This window comes from Leishmania infantum, chromosome 2 (assembly GCF_000002875.2).
Source record: "Leishmania infantum JPCM5 genome chromosome 2".
Taxonomy (NCBI): Eukaryota; Euglenozoa; class Kinetoplastea; order Trypanosomatida; family Trypanosomatidae; genus Leishmania; species Leishmania infantum.
In genome coordinates this window covers 283,142-305,418 of record NC_009387.2, presented here as the reverse complement: position 1 = coordinate 305,418, position 22,277 = coordinate 283,142, and the positions used below count along the sequence as shown (strand labels likewise).

Genomic DNA, 22,277 nt, shown 5'->3' with positions numbered 1-22,277 from the left:
GTAGGTGGTCTACTTCTTGGTGATCTCCACGGACGTGAGGCCGCGCGAGGCTCCGCCATACACGAAAAGCCCATGCACAGCTGCTTTTCCGGGGCCAGCCCCGTCGAAACTCAGCGGAAGCGGAGCCCCCTCTGCACCATGGAGGCCACAGCTGGATGCACAATACTTTTCCGTGTCTGGCACGCTGCCTTCAGCGTGAGAGAGAGGGAGATGGAATGGAGTGGGGGTTCAGTGGAATGTGTGGTATAATGATGGACTTGCGCGTGTATCGTTTGCATCATGGTCTCCGCAGAGGCCGGTGCACACGCACCTGCTGGCCTCGGCAGCAGAGGAGGTAGGGAAGGGCAAGAGCGCGCGAGAGTTGGTCGTCTGTCTCCCTTGCCCAAGGCATGTCTTCACCGATGTATGTGCGTATGCACGTGTGCGTGTGCGTGTGTGTGTGTGTGTGTGTGTCAGAGAGAATGAAGAAAGCATTCAGTCCACCGCTCGGGTTAAACTTCTTAAAGCGCCGGTGCACGCGTGTGCGTGTGTGTGTGTGTCACTCAGATGCCTGTAAAAGGGAGAGAGGGCGGAGTACTCCGTGGCGTGATAGAGAGGGGTCAGGGCAGAGACAGAGGAGCAGGTCGCGTCGGTGCGCATCACCGTGCCTTATCAGCAATCGCCCTGCATGGCCGCTGCGTCAACACCCCCGCTAAACCACCCCGCCCCCTCATCGCCTCCCAACCGTCCGGTATCGCCGTCAAGCACAGACGAAGAAAAAAACGAGACCGAAACGGAAAAATGAGCGAGTCGAATCAGGCGGACGCAGAGGCGATGGGGGAGGGAAGGGAAGGGCAGCAGCCGTAGCCTGCCGTCCTCTTTCCTCAGTGTGAAGATGCTTCTCCTGCGCTGCGTCGCCCGCCAACCCCCGCTGTCTCGTGTCGGCGCGAGACAGCGGCGGAGAGGGACCGCTGTATCTCTGCAGAGTCCTTGGCTGCCTCCCTCCCCCTGCCCATCGTCCATGCTCTGGTGACTGGCAGACGAATCGTCATAGCAGCGTCACCCGTCCGGCAGAAATGGCGGCCAGTCCAACGCGATCTACGGAGGGCGGGGGAGGGTGGGGAGATGGTCAGGCCGGAGCGCCTTCAGCCCCCTTGTGAATGACATCGGTACAACTCGATGGTCGCACCGCATCCATGTCCCCATCATGGGCGCGCACACGCACACACGAGCCGCGCTCCAGTTATTATTGCGTATTCGGACGTTCCTCTTGGCCGCCCCTGCTGTCTTCATTCTATGGTGGGAGGGGCACAAGCCGCTGCACACGGCACTGCTCTCCTCGGTGTGAGGGGACGGTAGGACGGAGAAGGAAGAGAAGGATGCAGCCACGCACGCACGTCCATGCGTGCAAGGGGGCGTGCTCAACGCTTCTTGGAGTCGTTCATCACCTTGAAGAAGTACTCGGTCATGGTGTACGCAAAAATCAGCTTCGGCGCCGAGGCGATGATCTTCGGCGTGAGGCCCTTGAAGAAGGACAGCACGCCCTCCTCCTTCAGCATCGCCGTCGCCATCGTCATACCGCTGCGACGCTCGGCGTCCGTCTGCTGCTGCACACGAGTCTTGACGACGTCCATCGGGTTAGAGATGGCGATGGCGACGCACGCGCCCACAGTGGAGGCGCACATGTTCTGGAAGAGAGTCGCATGGCGGTAGTCGCTGAGGCCGAAGATGTACCCCTTCGTGAAGGCTGTGCCACCAAATAGACAGAACGAGCCGGGGGCGTTGCGGCACATCGTCACCACGGTACCCGCGTACATACCGCGGAAGCCCTCCTGGCGCAGAAGCGGCAGAAGACCGCTCCGCATGGCGGCCTCGTTCGTCTGGCTCAATACCTTCAGCCGATCCAGCGGCAGCAAGAAGACCTCGCCGAGGCCGATGAGGCAGCCGGCCGTCGCGTCCTCCATAACCTTGTGCGCCTCGCCACAGTACCGCTTGAAGCCGTCGCGGTAGTTGGAGCTGAGAAAGTCGCGCACGAGGGGCTGTCCGGCGAACTTGTAGACGCGCTGGAAGACCTTGTACACGGTGGCGTACAGGGAGCCCGGGTAGAGGTACACAACCTTTCGAAGGAAGCCGGCGTCGGCGTGCTTTTTGAAGACGATCATGTTGAGGTTGGCGGCCGTCTCCCCCATGGAGCCGCGCATGATGGAGCCCTTGTTTGCCATCAGTCGCTTCGCCGTCGTGTCGAACGGATGGAAGAAGGCAATCTCGAGGATACCGGCGGCTGTGGCGGCGCCGGCATGACTGCGCAAAAACCGATCGACGAAGCTGCGCTCCGACGGAGCGGCGGCCGTCTTGGCGGACATCGCGGATACGGTTAGGATGTTGGAGAGCACACAGAGAGAAGGCACCGCAGGGAAAATCTGTGCACGCGAGTGTGGCTGCAGTGGTGGTGGTGCTGGGTTACTCGCGTAGGAAAGGTCGGGCGGGCTGAAACCGCTGCGCAGGCGCGTGGAAAGAGTGGCGGGGAGGCGGGCAGCAGAACAGTGGAGATGGGCAGATGCCTCGAAATGAGAGGAGGGTGATGCACTGTCGCGAGACGGAGGCTGGCAGGTGTGCGTGCAGATGTAGAGATAGCTGTGCTTCGCAACAAAGAAAGTAGGCGCATGCTGTGTATCTGTTGGGGGAGGGGGGCAGTCATGTGTATGCACGATGAAGACGCTTGCCGAGTGGACGGCACAGGTGTGCCTGCACCACTCTATCCTCGCTGTTAGAGGTACGACAACCGTGTGAACACCCACCGCTGCTTGCGCGCGTGCACTGCATGCTGTCATGGAGGGTCTTCATCTGTGTATACGTGAGTGCGCCGGTCGCACCGTCGCAGTGATGATGACCACCTGCAACACCACGGTCGGTCTGCGCGCTTTAGCGGAGAGTGGCGTTAGCTCAGACCGCTTCCCAAGAAGCGTGGTCCATCACACGGCCGTTCCTCGACGGCCTCGTCGCTATCCCGCCCTCCTCTACTCTCCTCCGCACCGCTGCCGCCCTTCTCCGTGAAGGGAGGCCGACGCGCCATCGCGCCACGGGTCGCCTCCCTCCTCCTCTCTCGCTAACTTCCTTCGTTACTTGCTTAACAGGAGCGCGCTTTAATCGAAGACACATGCACACACGCACGCACGCACGCCTTTACATGCACACACGCATGCGCTCAGGCTTATTGCTTACCGAAACATGCGCACAGGCTTAGTGTCAGCAGACGCCGTCATTCCTTGTCTGCCTCCGTGGACGAGGACGTGGTTGGCGCACCGCTTAGGCCCTTGCGCGACTTGGACTTGGCGCGTGCCTTTAAGGAATCCACAACGTTCATCGAGTGCTGTTGTTGCTGCAGCTGACTCATGACGTTGTGGTAACGCTTCTCGCGCAGCGCGTCGTCTATGGCGTGCCGCTTCTCCTGCGCCCGCCGCTGCACGGTCGCCTCGGCCGTCAGGTGGCGTATTAGCCGCTTCTTGTCTTCGCGGATGTCGCGCTTCAGGAGGCGGACTTCGTTCTTCACGGCGTTCTCCTCGCGTTCTGCGAGGAGCGGGTCGAACTGGCGCAGGGGCCGCGGCCGGAACGTGCGCATCGCAAGTGGTGTACGATGCGCCTCGACGTGCTTGGCCATGTCCCTAACCTTCACCGTGAGAACCTCGTGGGCGAGACGCACGGCCGCAGACGGCGTCCACGCCGACGCCGCTGACGACGACGGCGGCCGCAACAGCAGCGCGTCCAGGGCTAAAAAGGGACGGGCGCACATGACGGGGAAGGCTGGGATGCTGCGGTGCAGGTCGAACACCTCCTCCAGCAGGCGGTACGCGCACAGCAGAAGGCGCTCTGGTGAGTGAGTGGTGTCGAACAGCCCCACCTGGTACGGGGGTCGTTGCGAAGTGGCGTCATCGCTCTCTGACAGCGTGGCAGCGGACGCGGAGGAGACCAGCAGGGCCTGCTCGGTGCGCTCCAGCAGGGGCATCGGCAGCACTGTGCCCTGGTATCGCGCTGGTTCGAGTGCCACACGAGGTAGCTGCAGCGCCAGAACGTTGAGAGGTGCCACTACCACCTCCGCGCAGAACCGTCCAGATCCCGCCTTGAGGCAGTGCAGGAGAAGGGTGGCGAGGACCAGGTAGCTGTGCACCGCTTCGAGCGAGTCCAGCTTCATCTGCATCAGGGCTGAGCACAGGAACAAGAGGAACGGCGTCATCACGGCGTGACGGTAGTCGGACGTCGGAAAGATCTTCGATATGGCGTAGAGGTACACGAGGAGGGAGCGGCGCATGCCACCTCGACGAGTACCTCGAAGAAAGCTGCGCTCCGCCTCGACGAGGACGAGCCGAAACGCCTTCGTCACCTCCACGACGTGATGCGCAGCGTAGCGGTGCAGCTGCACGAGCAGCGTGTGCAGCCGCCGCGGCCGTGACGTCGCGTTCTCCGTCTCAGGCGTCGCCACCCGTTCCAGCTGCTCGAAAAGGCGATCGAGTGTGGCAGAGCCGCCGACACGTTCCACGGCGGCGTCCTCCTCATCCTCGTCCAGCTCAGACTCCGCCACAACCGCAGCTTCGTCACCGTCGACGCCGGCGTCGCTGTCGCCCTCGTAGGAAGACGGGATATCTACGTTGTCGTCATCTGCCCCGGCGTTCTCTGCATCGTCGTCCATGTGGAAAGCAATATCACCGCCCTGGGCGACCCACTCCCCTCGTGTCAGCTGTGTCTGGTCGCGCTCCTGCAGGTGCAGCGATGGTACCTGCTCCCGATCCTCCTTCAACAGCGTCTGCTGCACAGACTTGGCGACTTCCTCCTCCTCCGTCAGCGTGCGATCAACAGCGTGCGCGCGGCGCGGGTCCATCCGAAAGGTGTGCATCATCAAGTCGAAGTCGTCACAGCTCGCCAGACGGCCACCGCCACCGGGGCTCGCCATCGCGCGCGCCTCGGCGATGTCAGCGGCAGCCTGCCGCGTTATCGATGGCGCCCCGACGCGAGCGCCCGCTGGGGAAGCGGCTTCGTTTATGTCCTCCTCCGACGAGCGCGCGGCGCCGGCTCGAACGCGCGCCAGCAACACGCGATCTGCGGCGTCCAGAAACGACGGTGCCGTCGGACCCGCTGTCTGCGCAGAGGGCGCCGATCGAGTCGTGGTGCTGCGAGCCGCCTCCACCAGCGTGCGGACCTCGAAGGCGCCGGAGGACTTTAGCGTGAGGCACTTCGCCTGGTGGTTTCGCCGGTACGAATCGAGCAGGGCGCGAACCTCCGGTGTGCCGGACTGGGCGAACGCCTCCTGCTCCTCCTTGACTTTGTTGCGCCTCGGCAGAAGGTGGAGAAGGTCGTTGATCTCAGCATCGAGCTGCACGGTGGTCGCGTCACGCTCCGCACGCTCGCGCTGCAGCTGCGCGCGCTGGCCTTTGCTGTTCGAGATCATTTCGCGAAAGCGCTCCGCCCGCATCACTTTGGCCGGCGGGGCCGCCAAGCCGCCCTCCTCACGCCCCTCGCCCTCTCGCACCCGCCGCACGCCCATGAGCGAGGATGGTGACGGCGCCGCTTCCGAGTCGGCACTGGTGGTCAGGTTGAAGCGGTCGATGCGGCGGGTGGTCCGCGTGGTGCGCGCCTGCATCTTTTCGAGCCCCATGGTGGCACTCCGAGTCGTCGTCGCGAAGGTCTCGCTTGCAGGGGCACTGCGACCGCGTGCGAAGGGGTTGGGGGTGTCGCGCACCTCCATCTCAGATGCAGTGTAGCCGCCGGCGCCCCGCTCGTGGCCGCCTCGTGACAGGAGACCATCCCCAACTGCGCGGCTCGTGCTCCACGGCGCGTCCGCCTGCTGCTGCGCTCGCACTTGCTCCTCCTCACGCTGCCGTTCGAACTGGCTCTGCCTAAGCGTGAACTTGTTCGCCGAGGACCTGGCGAGTGCGTTCGACTGCTGCCGCTGATGGCGCTTCACCAGCTTCGCGTTGCTGGTAGCGCGAGAGCTGGTCATTTTTTATGCAGGAGACGGTGCGGTGGGTGGGCAGTAAAAGATGGGAAGGTGGCGAGTCGGTGGCAGGAGGAGCCTGCGTTAGAGGAATGCTGCTGTGGGAGAAGGTGTCCAACGACAGCCCACACGTGTGTTGGTGCAGTAACGTGGATGCTGCCAGGCGTGAGTCACCAGGAAACGGTCACAAGTGGGTGGGTGGGTTGAAGCACCGCGCGCTTATCGTACACTCCGGTAGAAAAGAGAATGGAAAGGCAAGGTGATGAGTGGCGCATCACAGCCGAGAAGAGAAATGGGCGACATACAGACAGAGCGGCGGCGGTGGTTGCGAGCGGAGTGATGAGGAACGCGTCGTAGCCGCCCTCCCTCCTCTCCACCGCAACAGTGCCGTACCTGCCCCCTCCCCACACACAGCAGCAGTAGCAGCAGCAGCAGCAGCGGCGTCGACGGCGGCGGCCGGGACGGTGCAGGACCGTCCTCCGGCGATTCACGTGAAGATATCAGCAAACAACAACGCAAGTGCGCCATTACCACTTCCTCACGTATCAGTGCTTCTCGTCTGGAGGGGTGCAGCGGCCCCCCGCCAACCCTTCATGTTAGCCGGCATGCGCCAAGCGCGCGCACACGGGACTCTCTCAGACTAAGTGTATATGGAAATACGAAACGGAAAAGAGGTGGAACGCTGTGTCGGCGCGAAGCGAAGACGTGTGCGCCGACTTGTCTTCGCCTCATCCTACATCACCCAGCAGCACGGCCGCACCCGCGTGAACGTGGGCCCCCATAGTGCCTTGTGTGTCCCCTCTAACGATTCTAGTGTGAACTTGCGTGGGTGACGGAGTCGTGGCCGGTGTGCGTGGATTTCAGCTCGGCATGAGCGGTTGTTGCCCTCTACCACCGCCACAACTTCCTTCCCTACGCTACCTTGCCCTCTCGACTATACTGCATCACCATCGACTCCGCGCAGGTCTTAAGGCGTTGCACGTGCGGCCCACATGCTAACAAGTCTGCCCGCACCACTGCCTTCTCCCCTCCGCCACTTAGCCGGTTGTGCGACGTAGCAGCTGCTCCCGGCGGAGCGCGGCCGCCCTCTGCTGCGAGAGAGGCAGCCTTGGCTTGGTTGCGCTCCGCGTAGCACCGCACCACGTCCATCACCTCGGCCTCACACTTGAGGTCATGCGAAGGGACCAGGTAACGGTATCTTGTGTCTTCCATCCCCTGCAGCGTCTCGTGGATGTGCTTCTCCGAGAGCAGCAGCTTCGCACGCTCGTCGCGCACAGCGGGGGTGAGGGCATCCACTTCCTCGTCCGTCAGCGCGCGCATGTCCACCGCAGGCAGCCCTTTCTTCCTCTTCGGCGGCGCTGCATTCGGCTCCGCGGCGTCCGGCGGCGGTGGCGGCGCGACTACATCTGCCTCCGTCTGTGTACTACCAGGGGTCTGGGGCGGCGCCGTTGTCCTTGGCGCATCCGCGCTCCCCTCTTCCGTCAGCATCCTCTTGACGACGATCGGCGACACCTGCGCACCGCTACTCCACCACGTCCACGGCTTGTACCAGATGAACATGTGCGCGGCTGCGTCGTCCTGCGGGCGGTTGATGACGAGGAGCTCGTGCAAGCGATTCTGACGGTACGCCAGCATCGGAGCCGAGTCCTTCACTCCGAAGATTTTCTCCTCGGAGGCGGCGCCCATGTTGACCAGCAGCGTGCCCAGTGCCGTCAAGCGCTTCAGCTCCTCGGAGGACTCAGCCGTGCTTGCGGGTGCGTGCGAGTTGCCCGCGGTCGCGGAGCTAGGCTCAAGGTTGCTGTCATTGCCAGGCAAGGGCGGCGTCTCCATCGGTGGGCTTGAGGTAGCTGTGTTCGTCATATCCCCCCACGAACTGGTAGCCACGCGGTTCTACGCGGCACGCCCGTAGGTGTGCTGTGGTGGGGAAGAGGAGGTGTATGTGTGTGTGTGTGTGTGTGCGTGTGTGTACGAAGATGGTGTGCGGCGTCTCTCGTGGCACGCGGATGGTCTGTCCTGCGAGATGGTCCACAAGTGGAGGAGAGTGCGGCAGTGCAGGCGGGATAGTGAGGGAGGAGAGACGGCATTACTGAGGCTCACGGTTGGCGCGGCGTTGCGTTGACTCTGAGTGCCACGTGAGGGACGCGGAAAGAACAGTGTGGTGAGGTGAGGGCAGTGCGGCACCCATCGCCACCACTGCCGCAGATGCGCGCACGTCCCAGCACGCGAGTGAGCGAGGGAGTGACGCAGAGCTCGGGTGAGCGTCATCGTCACAGAGAAAAAACGGAGAAGGCGGGAGAGGTGCGGCGTAGACACACCCGCAGGCTCTCATGAGGGGAGAGGCATCGAGACGCACGCACAGGCGCGCGCACACACACAGACACGCCCCACATTACAGCATAAACAGGCAGCGGCCGAAGGGGTCAAGCGCGCGCAGCTCCTCCTTGGTGGACGTCACACCGGAGTGGCGAAGTCGCAGCTCCATCAAGGAGAGCGGAGGGCAGTGGCCCGAAGACTCTCGCCTCCTGCTGCTGACGCCGCTGCCAGGCAATGAGTTGACTGGCGCCGCGAAGAGCGGCGCAATGTCGGTGACACGGCGGCAACAGCTAACATCCAGTGACAGGAGCGAGCAGCGATGGTGCGTCCACCACTGCGCCTCCTCCTCCGACGCCGCCGATGCCAATGCGTCCGCCACACGAGAAGAGAAGGCTGCAACACTGAGATTGTCGACGGGAGTTCCGCACACGTCCAGGTGGCGCAGAGACGGCAAGGCCGCGCAGCACCGCACGTCCGTGAGGTAGTGGCACCACGCCAGCGTGAGCGTCGTGAGCGCAAATAGTCGGCGGCGTCGAAGGGACGGCTCCACAGCCGCACCATCGGCGTCGCTGCCCCGCGTAGAGAGCGATACGGCAGGCACTGATCTTGTTCGCGGTGCCGGAAGCGCCCTCGGGCGCAGGCTGTCGCCCTCCATCTCGAGCCGCATCACCGGAACGTCGGAAGCCCCGCTCCCGCAGCCCTCCAGCAGCACGTTCACAAAGGCCAGGAGGGAGGCGCTGTCGACGGCCGTCCCGGTGACGTCGAGTGACACCAGTTGAGGGAAGAGGGCGAAGGCGGCAATGCAACGCACCTCCACGCAGTAGGAGAGACACACATGCGTGAGGGTATTCAGGGCGCCGACGGAGAAGTCGAACTCGACAGAGTGCGGCGGCCCTCCAGCGGTGACAGCAGCGCGGTCCGCGGAGGTCTCACGGGAGGTGGAACTCGCGTCTCGCGGCACCGCCGCTCCCGTTTGGGTATCCCTTCTCCAAGCGGTGAGAAGCGCAGCCTCGTCCGGCAGTGGCGCCAATCTCAGCGCCTCGTCGTCATCGACGGCGGCACCAGCCGGGTGGGCAGTCGGCCACGACTGCGTGCACAGGAGAGCCTTCGTGCGGCCAAAGAAGCCCGCGAATCCACGATCAAACAGTGCTGTGTTGCCCACGTCAAGCCTACGCAGTCGTGGAAGGTGCGCGACGCAGCTGATGTGCAGCAGCGACATGCAGTGACAGAGACGTAGCTCCTCGACCTGTGAGGGGACGAGAGGGGCAGGAGTGGCGGTGCAGGCTTGCAGCGACACCACGATCTCGCCAAGGTGCGGATGCCGCCGCGCCGTCAGCTTCTCCACCACAGTCGGGTATACGAAGCGCAGCAACGCTGCATCAGTGAGCGGTGTGTGGCTCAAATCCACGCATCGCAGTGAGGTCACGTAGGCGAGGGGGCTGATGACCCACAGTCGTGTGCAGTGGCTCAAATAGAGAGAGTCGAGGCTGCGGCTGTGCTGAAGGCCGTCCACGTGCTCGACACCGGAATGGTCGGCCACCAGGCGGGTGAGCTGCGGCAGCATGCCGAGAGGGCCGAGGTGGTGCACGCGAACGCAGCCGACGAGACTGAGCTCCCTCAGTGACGAGGCGACAGGCAGCCACCGTCCTGCGAAGTGGCCGCTCTCCGCCTCCGCCGTTGAGAACCCGGCCAAGGCGCGCAGCGTGTCATCGTCGGCGTCGGTATGATCAAGGAGCAGCGCCACCAGCGACGTGAAATGCCCGCTCAAGTCGCGAAGACGCCGCGCGAGGTAGCCAACGCTGGCCCCGCGAATCACGGCGGCCTGAGACAGGTTCAGCCGCGCCAAAGGGGCCACGAAGCACTCGTCGCCCCCCTCATCCTCTTCCGCAGTAGAGGCGGCGGGCGGCATGAGTGCTCGATACTGCTGTAGTTGGCGGACGCCGTCCGCCTCCACACAGCGCAGCCGGGGGAGTCGCCAGAGAGGGTACAGCTCCGTCACGTGCTCGCAGCGTGTCAGTACCACCTCCTCCAGCAGGTGGCACCCTGCAAGGTCGGCGACTTGGCGCACACCGCTGGCGCGCAGGTCCAGGCGACGCAACTGTGGGAGTGCAGCGAGGGCATCGACGCAAGTGAGGCTGCGACAGGCAGTCAGTCGTACCTCCTCCAGGCAAGCGAGTGGAGACAACTTCGCTAGGCAAGCCGCTGGCTTGCTGCCTTTGCACGGTGTGTCCCACCTACCGTACACGAGAGCGCGCAGCTCATCATCTGTGACACTGGTGCTGGTCAGATCTACAGTGCGCAACGACACGCAGCAGCGCCCCACCGAGGCCAGCGTGCGCGGAGCGAGGCCAGTGACGCCGTGAAGGAGCAGCGCCTCGACACACGTGCTGAAGACGGCTGTTTGCGCTGGCGACGGCGAGAACGCCTCCGCCAAAACGTCGCGGCCGTGATTCATGGACAGGAAGCGCAGTCGACGCAGCCGGCACAGGGCAGACGCGAGGCTGCCGGCATCGCCGTCATCGCTCGCGGTCAGTCGATCGCGGCCTGCGAGCAAATCCGGCTCAGCGTCCCGCAGGTACGGCGCGTCAAGAGCGACAAGGGTGCCGAGAAGTGCCGCGCCGCCACCAGGGTCGCCACGCTCGCCGCTCCTGCCACCCAGCAGCCGCTTCAGCGCCCTAACAGAAGACTCGATGTGGAGACCGCGCAAGGGCAGAGTGGAGGAGATGGCGTCCTCCAGCTTCACCGAGACGCTGCGCTGCGCGAGTTCCGCTCGTGAGACGATGGTTGGCTGCACATACTTGGGCAACCATCCGCTGAGCGACACCCCGCAAAGAAACGTCTGCGTGGCGCTGCGGCCGTCTTTGTCGGGCAGCGCGTCGCTGGTGCCACGCGCCGTCGCCTCGAGCCAGTCCAGCCACGGCCGCGTCGCGTCTATACAGTGGGCGTAGAGAGGCAAGGGAGCGCCGTGCAACGCGGACGACGGCCGCACACCGCGACGCAGCCACCAACCACAAGGAGGAGGGAGGGCAACGCACACGCCCTCGATGACAGCGGAAGCACCGCCAAATGGCTCTGGTGCAGCGGCAACAACGCTGGTGTCGCTAGAGGCAGTGATGGCGGGGCTGGTGGCTGCAGCGGGCAGCGATGGGTGGTGAGTAGGGAAGAGAGAGAAGCAGGTGCGGGCTTGAGGGGCCTCTTGAAGGCCCGGAGAGTCACTCATGCGTGGTGCTACCGTCGCCGCTGCTGTAGACACGGACAGAGGCTCCTTCTCCAGCAGCGCCTCCTCTTCCAGCGCCATCGCCTCCCAGTCGTCATCTTCTACCACTTCCTCCATGTGAGCGCTGCCCTGCTCCGCCGACGAGTCGCTGTCGTCCGCCTTGGCGGCGCCAGCGTCAGCGTCAATATTGAGAGTAGTGGCACCGCCGGAGGAACCCTTCACATGCTGCGACGAAACTGCGGGTGCCGCCATCGGTTGTGGTTCGTGGCGCACCGCCTGCTGGGCTTCCGCTGTGTGGATGCAAGCAGTCGCTTTCATAGCAGCGTCGTGCGTCACTGATGCCGGCACGTGACTGAACAGCCCCCTCACCAGGCGCGCACGCTGGTTCACTGGAGTAGCGTGAGAGGGGCAGTGGCACGGCAGCCACAGGGTAAGCAGCCGCACATGGCCGAGCCTCATCCCAATTGGCATGCGGAACACGTGCTCTGTGTACGCCTCTAGGGCGAACAGGGGTGCCGTTGGGTCCACGACTGGGATGCCGCGCACGGCAGCTGCGTCGTAGAGGGGCTCTGACTCCATCACGTCGGCCGGCTCGGGATACGTCAGAACTGGAGCCACCAGCGACCGCACTGTCCGCTGCGCTGCCGTAGCGTTCGGTGAGCTTGAAAGCACCGCAGACGACGACGTCAGAGGAACGCCGCCGCTGAGGATGTCGGCAACGCCCGCCGAGGCGGGGTTTGCGAAGGCAATCGGATTGCGGAGGCGGCGCAGCCCAATGCGCACATACGAGGCAGGCGGTGCTGCGGGGCGGCGAGTTTTGTGCGGCGGCTCCGCCACAGGCGACTCGTGCGCGGCCGGTGCGTGAAGGTCGCCGACGTATTCGGTGCGCCACATCTCGCACCACAGTCGTATGTACGGATGCGCGAAGGCGAGAGCGAGCGGGGGCCGCTCTACAAACCAGTCCTCCGTCAGGAGAACATCGCGCACAAGTCGCAGCGCTGCCTCGGTGCGGTGGTCGTCAGCGCCGCCAGCAGGTGTACTGCGCACACCGTTGGGGCACGCACAGGCGAAGCTGTTATCCTCCTCGCCGCGCTGATGTGGCATGGTCGTTCAAAATGGCGTCCTTTACGAGAGCACACGTGGTGTGGTTGGTAGTGGTGCCACCTGGATATGAGGAGAGGGCGCGCGATGCAGAAAGACACGGAGGGGGACGTGCACGTGAAGAGTCGTCAGCGTTCGAAACCCACACGCACACGCGCGCGTGCCACATGTATCACGTCTCCACCAACTCGTAGAGCACCTCTATGACGTGTTCTGCGCTGTGGTGATCGGCCCCCTCCAGTCGATGGATGCCACGCGGAGCGAGACCGCACGTTGATGCGTGCGCGTGCGTGTGCGTGACAACGGAGGACGGGAAGAAGCGAGCCATGTGAAAGACGCGTGCGCGTACGCGCAGCAGGTCGGCAGCGCACCGTCGGCAGCGGAGAGGTGCGGCGGAAGATGTCACAGTAAGCGTTGCAGCGCGTCTTCACGGCTCGGGCCTACCGCTACGGACATCGAGCATGAGACACGACCTGCGGGCGAGTGATCAGGCACTCACAGCGCGCCTTGCGTGAGAAGCTGCACCGCCTCAAGGGGCACCGCTGCGTCATGCATGCTGCAAGAGGCACACCTTCACGGTGCAGCTAAGAAGGTGCCGTGCGTGAGGGGATGTGACGAGCGCCTGCGACAGCTAAAGCGCTGCGCCCGCACTCGAGCACGGACGCTCGACAGGGCGCAAAACAGGGAACACAACGGCCCATCGCATAGAGAAACGTTTGTGGTAAAGGCGGGCGACACCGCCGGAGCGCTCGCTGGTGTGCCGCTCGGCCCTCTCCCCTCTTCCATCGTGCCTGTGCGCCGTGACTGGTGTAATGCGGCGCACAAGACAAGACGTGGGGGCAACGACTTCGCCGCCAACAGGCACTCTCGCGCTTCAGGGCGACGAGGCGGGGGTACCAAAGGCAGCAGCCTCCTCCTCCTCCCGTCCCCTCCAGCCTCCGCGAGGCGCACGGTGGGTGATGGCACGCACCCGCGACGAGAGGGGGGGAGTTCACGAGAAGGCGACACTCGCTCTTCCCTCGGTCCATGCTCCGTGAGGGCGGGGAGGGGACAGCGAGAAATAAGCGCATGAGCGGAGGCGGCGCCTCAAAACGAGAAGAAACAAGCACAGCCAAGGCACTCCGCAACAGGGAGATGCCACAGTCGTCATCGATGAAGGGGATATGCGCGCCACCCGCGTGCGCGCGCAGCAGCAGCAGCAGCGACGCTGACAGGCGCTGCTGTGCGATTCGAAATACGGCAGCCGAGTGGCGCTGAGACCCGGAAGGGAGGGGCAGCGTCCATCCCCCGGCGCTTGAGGGAAGCAATACTTGAGCATGGGGCCGAATCCGCTGGAGTGCGAGCGACATACGTCGACAGCAGCGCATGTGCTGTCCATCCCACACAGACACACACACATGCACGCGCCCACGCCCTTCACCTCGGAACGCCGATGAGCAGCATGTCTGTGGAAGCGGTGCCAAGACGCCCATCACTCTCTCTCCCTTGAGGTGACGTCAGCGCAGCGCGCCGTGGTGAGCGCTGAGACTTCGAGCAACAAGTTTGCGTGTCGTCATCATCTCCACTGTCAGTGGGCCGCGGCAGTGAGTCTTCGAGGTGGAGATGGCAAAGTCGACGCCGCAGCCGAGCGGTACGCCGCTGGAGAGGCGTGTGGAGGCGTTCACGAGGGCGACAGCCGTGTCGACATGCCGGCAGTACGTGGCGCACACCTCCAGGTCTGTGGCCACGATGCAGTCGCTCTGCTTGGAGCCGAAGGACTCGATGAAGAAGAGCGCCTGAGCGAGCGAGTCCACCGTCTTGATGCACAGCGTGCGTGCAGCGTCGCGCAGCCCATACTGAGAGAGACCCTGATACTCTTCCTCACTCGCGAGCTCCAACACGCAGTCCGGCACGCGCTCTTGAGCGATGGCATCGCCCAGCAGCATGGCGCCTTCAGCAGCGAGGGCCAGCACAAGCTCCGTGTAGCGCGGAAAGTCGCTATGGACGATGACGGTTGTCACGGCGTTGGCGGCGCCCAACTTCTGAAACTTGGAGTTGAGGATCACCTCCAGTGCCACCTCGAAGGAGGCGCTCTGGTCCACGTAGACGCTGCTGAACTGCCCAGTCGCGCGCATCAGCGGGATCGTGGAGTAACGAGAAGCGAACTGGTACAGCTTCGGCGGTCCGCACACGACAGCAAGATCCACGTAGTCGGACAGCTGCAGCCACTCGCTCGTGCTGCGGTGGGCCGCGTCGTAGCTCTCCACGCACACCACTGCGTTCGGCGACAGGCCGGCGGTCGTCAGTGCACGCCGCACGGACGACATGAGGGCCATATTCGTGTTATAGAGCGACACCCCACCATCCACGAGGACGGTGTTGCCGGCAAAGAGGCCCATGGCAACCGCGTCGATGCTGATGCGTGGGCGGAATCTTGAGAGAATACCAACCATGCCCAGCGGCACAGAGAGCTCATAGACCTCGAGTCGGTCCGTTTGCCGCGTGCAGCGACCACAACCAGCGTGCGGCCCTCCCGCCGAGGGCGGCGGGAGTGCGTTGTGACCAGAAGCCGCACCTGAGGAGCCCTGTCCGCGTAGCGAATTCGCGGCTGCTCCGCTGCCCCCCTCAGCGGAGTCGTGCAGCCAGCAAGAGGGAGGGATGGCGATGGGGTCAGGCTGGCAGAGCAGGTATTCAATGGTCGTGTGCAGCTTGTCGAGGCGCAGAGGTGATATAAGGAAGTGGTTGTCAGGGGTGATGAGAAGATGCCCGCCTCCACCACCGGCTTCTGTGCGGGTGGCATGGCCTGACACAGCGGTCGGCAGCAGCTGCAGCGATGCTGACGACGCCCTGGCAGCCCACCGCGACGGCGAGACAGGGGCTGCGGTGCCAGAGGTGCTCGTCTCTCGCGACCCTGCTGCAGTCTCGCCAAGAGCAGGGCCAGCACCTGCTGGACTGGCCGCTACGCGACCACCTGCGGCAGTACCGCCCGCGCCGCTTCGGTCCAGACTTCCAGCCAGGGACGCGCTCGCCACGTAATCGAGCGAACTCTGACGACGTGGTGAGCTCGCGCCAGAGCCTTCAACGGCATTCAGCGCGGGCGTGGCGGTCGCATGGTTCCCCGCTGCCACGGAGACACCCTGTGCGTCACCTACGCGATGCCCCGGGTGACCGAGAAAGGGCGGATACCCAGCGGGCCCCCCGTGAAGCGAGGAGGACGGCTGCAGGCTCGCCACTGCACTCGTGCTCGGCAGCCTGGGCGGTATCGTCACGGATGGCGTGCCTCGCTGCTGTTGCTGCTGCCCGAAGAGATCGCAGTCGCGCCGGTTCGCACGGATAATGTGTTCGCTGTTGCGGTGCAGCTCCTCGCTGAGGGCGACCAGGAAAGAGCGCCGCTGCGCAAAGGACGAGGTCGCCATGACGGACCGTGACTCCACGGCGGCTTGGATGTCGTGCAGAATGTTCTGTACCGACCGGCGGGAGGCGGACAGCCGAAGCATCGCACAGGCTCAACGCAGACGCGCGCGCTAGGGGAGGGAGGAGATGGACCGCAGACGCGGAGAGGTCAGCAGCCAACGACGAAGGTGGGAGCCGACGAGGGCCAGAAACGAGGTGACGGTAGGCGGGAAGCAAAACAGATAAAGCGCAGGCGTGTATGGGGGGGGGGGTCGTGTATGGAAGCTAAGGGCACCCCGCTGCGTTGGGGAGGGGGGGGGGCCTCAGCTGAGAGACCGCGGGATTCGGTGGCGGCTGCAGAAGGAGAACAGTCAGGAGGAAGGGAGATGACCGACGCGGATGAAGGGACGCATGCAAGATGATGCCGGTACCGTAGCAGCGCGGTGCTGCCCTGCACGAAGTGGTCGGTGCGCGGTGCTGCGGCAGCGGCGGCACGAACGTTACGCAAACAGCACATCCACAGCGTTACGCAGAGCAAGAACAAGAAGAAAATGGCCAACGTGGTACCGAGCGCGTCAGCGTCCCTTCATCGCATCACGCCTTCATTGCACAGAGGTGACGAGGCGCGGGCGGCACGCGCATTGGTGTGCCCGCGGCCGTTTTAGCCGGGTGTTGCCCGTGGCTGCAGGAAGTGCCAAGGCGACACATGTTCATGGCTTCTCAGGCAACATGTGACCCCTGCGTGAGTGGTGAAGTGTCGCACAGAGAAAAAGAGGCGGAGGGAGGGATGAATAGCACGTGAAGGGAGGGCTCGGCGAGGGGCACCGAGCCCCCCCCGCCCTCTCTCTCTCTCTCGTGCCCCTCCACGTCAATGCGCCGGCGATAACACACGCACAACGTGAAGAGTGCGGCGCCAGCACGCCGCCGCTCATCCGGCCTGCTTCTCTCTCCGTATTTGTCCCTGCTACTCTGGGGTTCGCACCACAGTCCCATACGTTCAGCTGATGAGCGAGTCGCAACACACGTGAGCTCGCACGCACGCCGCCCAACGGGCGGCGGAGGTGGCACGCTCAAGACACGCGTTGTTGGTTAGTTCGGGCGGTTCGTGCGATGTGCGACGTGGCGGCCCGCCGTCACATCCGCGGCTGCCCCGCCGCCACCGTCCACACGTCGATACGCCTTTCGTAGAAGGAGACGGTGGCCACCACGGCGGCGGACAGGTCCGCCGCCGTCTCCGCACCATGGGAGTCGATCCGGTCGAGCGGCCGCAGCACCGCTGCATCATACACCAGGGTGTTGTCTGTCAACGTAGGAATGAGCGCGGCGCCAGGCGCCGCCTCTGAGTCGCTCTCCACAGCCTCACCGTAAAAGTAAGTGAGGGGTACGTCTGCGTTGCCGAACACCTCCTCCGCAGAGGCTCGCACGTCGTACGGCAGCAGTGCAGCCCCGCGCTGCATCAGCGGCAGCACAAGAATGTTAGAGGTGTTTGCCCACCCGCTGGCGAGAGACTGCATCGTGCACGGCCGCTTCGCCTCACTGCGGCGGCAGCCAGCCCTCGCGCTGGCCAGCAGCAGCGACAGGTTCACGTTGCCGTCGTCACTCGCCACGGCCCCGACGTCGTCCGACACGGCAGCCCCGGAGTCCCATAGCGGGAGGAGGCAGCGGGACGTGCGCCATACGCCTCCGCCAAGCCCGCCGCGCTGCGCCACAGGACTCCGCATGCTGCGCACGTCGACGAGCGAGATGGACTCGTCGTACGAGCCCACCAGTAGATACGGTGTGGCGTGGGCGGCCAACAAGCCGTCGAGAGTGTCCAGCACAGGTGTAATGGAAACCACGCCGGCACCGAAGCGTGAGCGGCTAACGGCGCGGCTGGGGTTGGTGCGCATATCATACAGCTTGCAGTAACCATCGTCGCCGCCAGACGCGAGCAACGCGCTTGTGCTGGCCCTGGCGGGCATGTCACCAGCCTCTGCTTCACCGTCAATGTTGTCGTGGTCGCTGCAGCCTCCATTGGGAGGAGAAGCCGGGGCAGCGGGCCACCACCCGCCAGTAGGCAGCATCGCCGTGCACCACGCATCGTACTCGTGCCCCTCCAGCTCCTGCGTCACGCACCGTTCTGCGAGCGAATACAGATAAACTGACCCCGTATGGGCTGAGCACAAGAGGTGTGGAGTGGGATAGTGAAGCGCCGTGCAGCTGGTCAGCATCTCCGCGTGAAGGTCACGCAGCGGGTCCACTACGGGGCTGAGCGTGAAGGGGTCGAGGACTCGCACACTGCCATCCGTGCACGCCAGCACGATGCATGGAGGCGCGTCGGCGGCAGACAACAGGGTTGCAGTGCTGAAGAATGATGAGGGCACCGAAACAGCGTCGAAGACACCGGGCAGCGCCGCCGTGCGGCGCTGCACATGGAGAGAAGCCTCATCCACCCCCTCCCCATCCCCGGAGGCAACGCATTCATAGAGCGCACATTCGCCGACGTGCCTCGGGCCTGCGGCCTCGTCCCCGTCACTCACCTCTGTCGAAGCGGGGGCAGTAGCCGACGAAGAGGCAACCCTCAGTTCGTATGAGGCAGCGAGGAGGCGGAGCGCCGGTCTCTGGACTTTATCACCGTCTGGAGCAGCAGAGGACTGAGCCGACAAGCCGCCGGGCTCGCTCGGGGGCGAGCAGGGGGCGGCTAGCAAGCAGTTGCAGGTGCGGGGGGTGTCCACGGAGGCGACCCGCCTGAGCTCCAACGCCACAGCGCTACAGCTGCGGACTTGTGCGGGCATCGCCACTGTGCAACTGCTCTCCGACACGCAGCTCGTCTCACAGTGCGTGCGGTCTCTCCCCATGTGAGAAAGGAAAGGGAGGCGCGTGACGCGCTCGAGGGAGTTCACCGCTGAGTATCGGCCCCGACGGCGTCCTCTGTGCTCCGCACTCTCTCCTCAAGCCAAGCCGCCCATGCTACCACACCGAAAAAGAGAGGAGCGGGGAGGAGGCGAAAGGCAGTCCAGCAGCGGCGAAATCGACGAGCCGCACCGCGCGTAGACGCAGAAGAGAGCGAGGTAGTCAGCAAAGGAGAGTAGAGGGAGGCATAGGCGAGGCGATGGTAGCGGGGAGGTGCGACGACTGCGCTGAGCGGCTCACGCAGGCACGGCGCGCGATGAAATGCGGACGGCGAGGCCGCACCGAAGCAGTGATGAGTAACGGCATTGCATGAAGACGCCGTTCTGCAAGCGTGCACGTGCAGTGCAAGCAGAGATCGCCCACAACCGTCAGGGCGGATGCGCAGCAGGGGAGAACCAGTACGTCGGCAGGGGCGCCGTCACATACACATATGCGCATGCTTGCACGCACAGTGGCAGGCTTCTTGTTCAGCAAGAGTCCTGCAAAGCCGACAGAGCCACTGCGCTCGCATGCAGAGGTCACATCGGTGCACCCTCTGTCTGCGTGTGCCGGCACCACGCTGCCTAAATTTCGTTTCTCTGAGCTGAAGTATTGCCTTGCACAACCTCCGCTGTTGCACACCTCGCTCAGACGAGCAGGCGTCGCTGTCATGCGTACGTGCGCCCGGGGGAAGATGAAGGAAGGCGGCGGCAACGCACGCGCGCACACTCGCAGGAACGCATGACGCCTCCGTCGTGCGCGAGGGCAACGCCACTGCAGAACGAGTGTCTATCTATCAATCTAAGTAGGCCGCATAGTGGCGGGGAAGGCCTCCGCGCAGGCGCACTCGAGGCGGCCAAAAGGAATGGCATGCGAGAGGCCTCCACGGGGCTGGGAGGGGAGGGGGAGGGGAGGGGGAGGGGCTGGGAGGGGCTGGGAGGGGCTGGGAGGGGCTGGGAGGGGCTGGGAGGAGGGCGATCACGGTGGCCGCGCATTGCGCCTTGTGCACGTGGCGCTCCAGCAGCGAGGTGTCGCCTACGCTCTCGTGCGCTCCGGCGAGTGCGCATCACCCGGGCGATGCGCCACGCCACCCCCCTCACGCTCCCCTCCTCTCCGCGGTCTCTGTTAGAGGGGTAACCCCGCGACAAGAGGGTCCATCACTGGTTGTTGGTGGCGTCTCCCAGGAACTCGCGCTTGCGAGCGCCGGCCTTGCATGGTGCCCCGTACGAGTAGGCACGCATCTCCTGCAGCAACCGCAGCGACGGCTGATCACCTCCATCAACTCCTTGTCGCTGTACACCGCTCGCGGCAGCGTCGGACACTAACGACTGCGAGGCGCAGCGGCTTACCGGCGCTGAGGCGGCGGTGGTGGGGCGGGGGGCCGTAGTTGCTGCGTTGCTGCCTGTGCTGCCGCTGACGGGAGTCTTCAAGCACGACTTGAGCGGCGCAGATCTGATGGGCAAGGCACCGCCCGCGTTGGCGCTCACGAAGGCGTCTTCCTCGGCTGACGTGACGGGCTTGGGGGACGCGGGCGTCGGCTGACGACTGCTGTGCACCACGCGGCGGGCCGCTTGAGCCACCTCTACGCACCGCCCCGCCCTTTCGTCGCGCTGGCGTTGCTCGACGTTCGAAAGCTGGGCCTCTAGCTCGCGCACCTCAGCTTCTTGCGCGCGGCGAGCCTGCGCTTGCTGCTGCTGAAGCTGGTGAAGCTTACGGCGCAGTGCGTGCTCTTCCTCCGCCCACGTGACGCTCTCGCGCTGCAGACAAGCCTCGAGGTCGTCGCGGCTTTGCAGATGCTCCTCGGCATCCTTGATTTCGCGCACAAGGAAGTGTAGGTTCTCGTAGGCGTCCAGAGTGGCCATGTACTCCGCCTCCACACGGTCCTTCTCTGTTAGCGTCGCCTCGCACTGCGCACCCAAATCCTTCGCCTGCGCCTCCACCCTCTCTAGCGAGGTAAGAAGGTCGCACTTCTCGCTCGCCACGACGTCTTCGTACTTGCGAATGTCTGTCTTGAGCAACTTGCGCTTCTGCTTGACGGCGTTGATGTCCTCTTCCATTCGATGAAGCTCCTCCTCAGCGTCCGAGACGCGCTTCGCCCACTGCAGGATAAGCTCCTCCGACATGGAAGCCTGAGCGGAGAGGGGCGCACGAAAGCCAAGAAGCACCGGCAGTGGTCTGAGTGTGGGGCGTTGCTCACGCGTCTCTTTGAAAATGTGTGCGTCCAGGGATGCGGGATGCAGCGGTGCGGCGCGCCGTATGCAAGGCAGAAGAAAAGGAGGTGTCGGTGTGGGTGTGGGTAAGAGAGAGAGAGCGCTGGCGTGTGAAGCACGAGAGCCAACGCCGTGAAGATCGAATCAAAACACAGGCAGAGAGAGGAAAGGAGGGAGGGAGGGAGATGACGGCGTAGCATGAGCGGTGTGTGCTGACCAGCACAGCGCGCACGGTCGTTGTCCGCGCTGCGATGCAGAAGTTAGATGTCATGGAGAGGTCTGTCCAACATCACCGGCAGCAGCCGTCTACATATCCTTCACTCTTTGTTTTCCTCAGCGTGTGCCCCTGTCTCTGCCATACAGCACGAGGGAGCCACCACTCTCGAGCCTCCAGCCCTGCCATGGGCACCCATCGCGAGGTGCGAAGCAGCCCTAGACACACGCGCTACAGCACAATGAGCCCACTCATTTATCCGAGAGCACGGCCCCTGCCTCAAGCTCTACCCACACACCCGCTCCGCAGGTCGCCGCCTGGTGCATCCCCCGCGCGGCAGCACGCAGGCTCCCCGCACCACCAGTGGGCACTGCGAGGGGCGGGGGTGGGATACGCTCGAGCCACGCCGCCGCCCTGCCTACAGCGTGGATGGCACAAACGTGTGCGCCGACTCAGGTGGCTTCGGCGCAATGCTATCCAGGGCCTGGCCGCCGACACCCGTAGCGATACGTCGCTCGGACCTCCCCACGTCGTCGGCGCCTCACCCTGTCACTGCCAGAGGTGGTTCGGCATTGGCAGGGAGAGAGGGAGGGCCGCTGGATCGCGTGATGCCGCGCACGGAGATGTGTGCCCCCCCCACTCGTCATCCGGGGCACAGAGCGTAGAGGAAAAAGAAGAGCAACGGAAATGTGCATGGTGCGCGTGTCGTGCATCACCGCACCACCGAAGGGCCATGAGCCCACCCGCCTGCTCTGAAAGACAATTTTGCCCGGATCGAGGACACCTCGGCGCAGGCGGCACGTGTGCGTGAGTGAGAGCATACACCCCCCAGAAACACGCACATCCACCGAGCGAAGCGACGTGCGAACACACTGCTTCGGCCCGGTGCTTCGGTTCCATTCAACAGAGTCAACACGTCGTGGTGGCGCATCCACCGCCTGGCGGCAGCCGGAGACCACGTGCTCAAGGGAACCTACAGCAACGAAACATGAAGAGATCGGCCCTAGAGGAAAA

The 22,277-nt window shown here is 64.3% G+C and overlaps 7 protein-coding genes across 7 annotated transcripts; all 7 read right to left on the bottom strand.

Moving 5' to 3' along the window:
• Window positions 1-1,400: 1,400 nt before the first annotated feature.
• Window positions 1,401-2,342, bottom strand: LINJ_02_0640 (putative mitochondrial carrier protein; the record flags this gene model as incomplete). Its single annotated transcript, XM_001462717.1, has 1 exon — window positions 1,401-2,342. The coding sequence occupies one exon, from the start codon at window positions 2,340-2,342 to the stop codon at window positions 1,401-1,403; it is 942 nt and encodes a 313-aa protein (XP_001462754.1).
• An 896-nt stretch (window positions 2,343-3,238) lies between these two features.
• LINJ_02_0630 (conserved hypothetical protein) lies at window positions 3,239-5,971 on the bottom strand (the record flags this gene model as incomplete). Its single annotated transcript, XM_001462716.1, has 1 exon — window positions 3,239-5,971. One exon carries the CDS (start codon window positions 5,969-5,971, stop codon window positions 3,239-3,241), a length of 2,733 nt encoding a protein of 910 aa, XP_001462753.1.
• Window positions 5,972-6,877: 906 nt separating this feature from the next.
• Window positions 6,878-7,825, bottom strand: LINJ_02_0620 (conserved hypothetical protein; the record flags this gene model as incomplete). Its single annotated transcript, XM_001462715.1, has 1 exon — window positions 6,878-7,825. The coding sequence occupies one exon, from the start codon at window positions 7,823-7,825 to the stop codon at window positions 6,878-6,880; it is 948 nt and encodes a 315-aa protein (XP_001462752.1).
• A 529-nt stretch (window positions 7,826-8,354) lies between these two features.
• LINJ_02_0610 (hypothetical protein, unknown function) lies at window positions 8,355-12,599 on the bottom strand (the record flags this gene model as incomplete). Its single annotated transcript, XM_001462714.1, has 1 exon — window positions 8,355-12,599. The coding sequence occupies one exon, from the start codon at window positions 12,597-12,599 to the stop codon at window positions 8,355-8,357; it is 4,245 nt and encodes a 1,414-aa protein (XP_001462751.1).
• Window positions 12,600-14,092: 1,493 nt separating this feature from the next.
• Window positions 14,093-16,072, bottom strand: LINJ_02_0600 (gamma-glutamyl phosphate reductase-like protein; the record flags this gene model as incomplete). Its single annotated transcript, XM_001462713.1, has 1 exon — window positions 14,093-16,072. The coding sequence occupies one exon, from the start codon at window positions 16,070-16,072 to the stop codon at window positions 14,093-14,095; it is 1,980 nt and encodes a 659-aa protein (XP_001462750.1).
• Window positions 16,073-17,101: 1,029 nt separating this feature from the next.
• Window positions 17,102-18,805, bottom strand: LINJ_02_0590 (conserved hypothetical protein; the record flags this gene model as incomplete). Its single annotated transcript, XM_001462712.1, has 1 exon — window positions 17,102-18,805. One exon carries the CDS (start codon window positions 18,803-18,805, stop codon window positions 17,102-17,104), a length of 1,704 nt encoding a protein of 567 aa, XP_001462749.1.
• Window positions 18,806-19,996: 1,191 nt separating this feature from the next.
• Window positions 19,997-20,962, bottom strand: LINJ_02_0580 (conserved hypothetical protein; the record flags this gene model as incomplete). Its single annotated transcript, XM_001462711.1, has 1 exon — window positions 19,997-20,962. One exon carries the CDS (start codon window positions 20,960-20,962, stop codon window positions 19,997-19,999), a length of 966 nt encoding a protein of 321 aa, XP_001462748.1.
• Window positions 20,963-22,277: the final 1,315 nt, after the last annotated feature.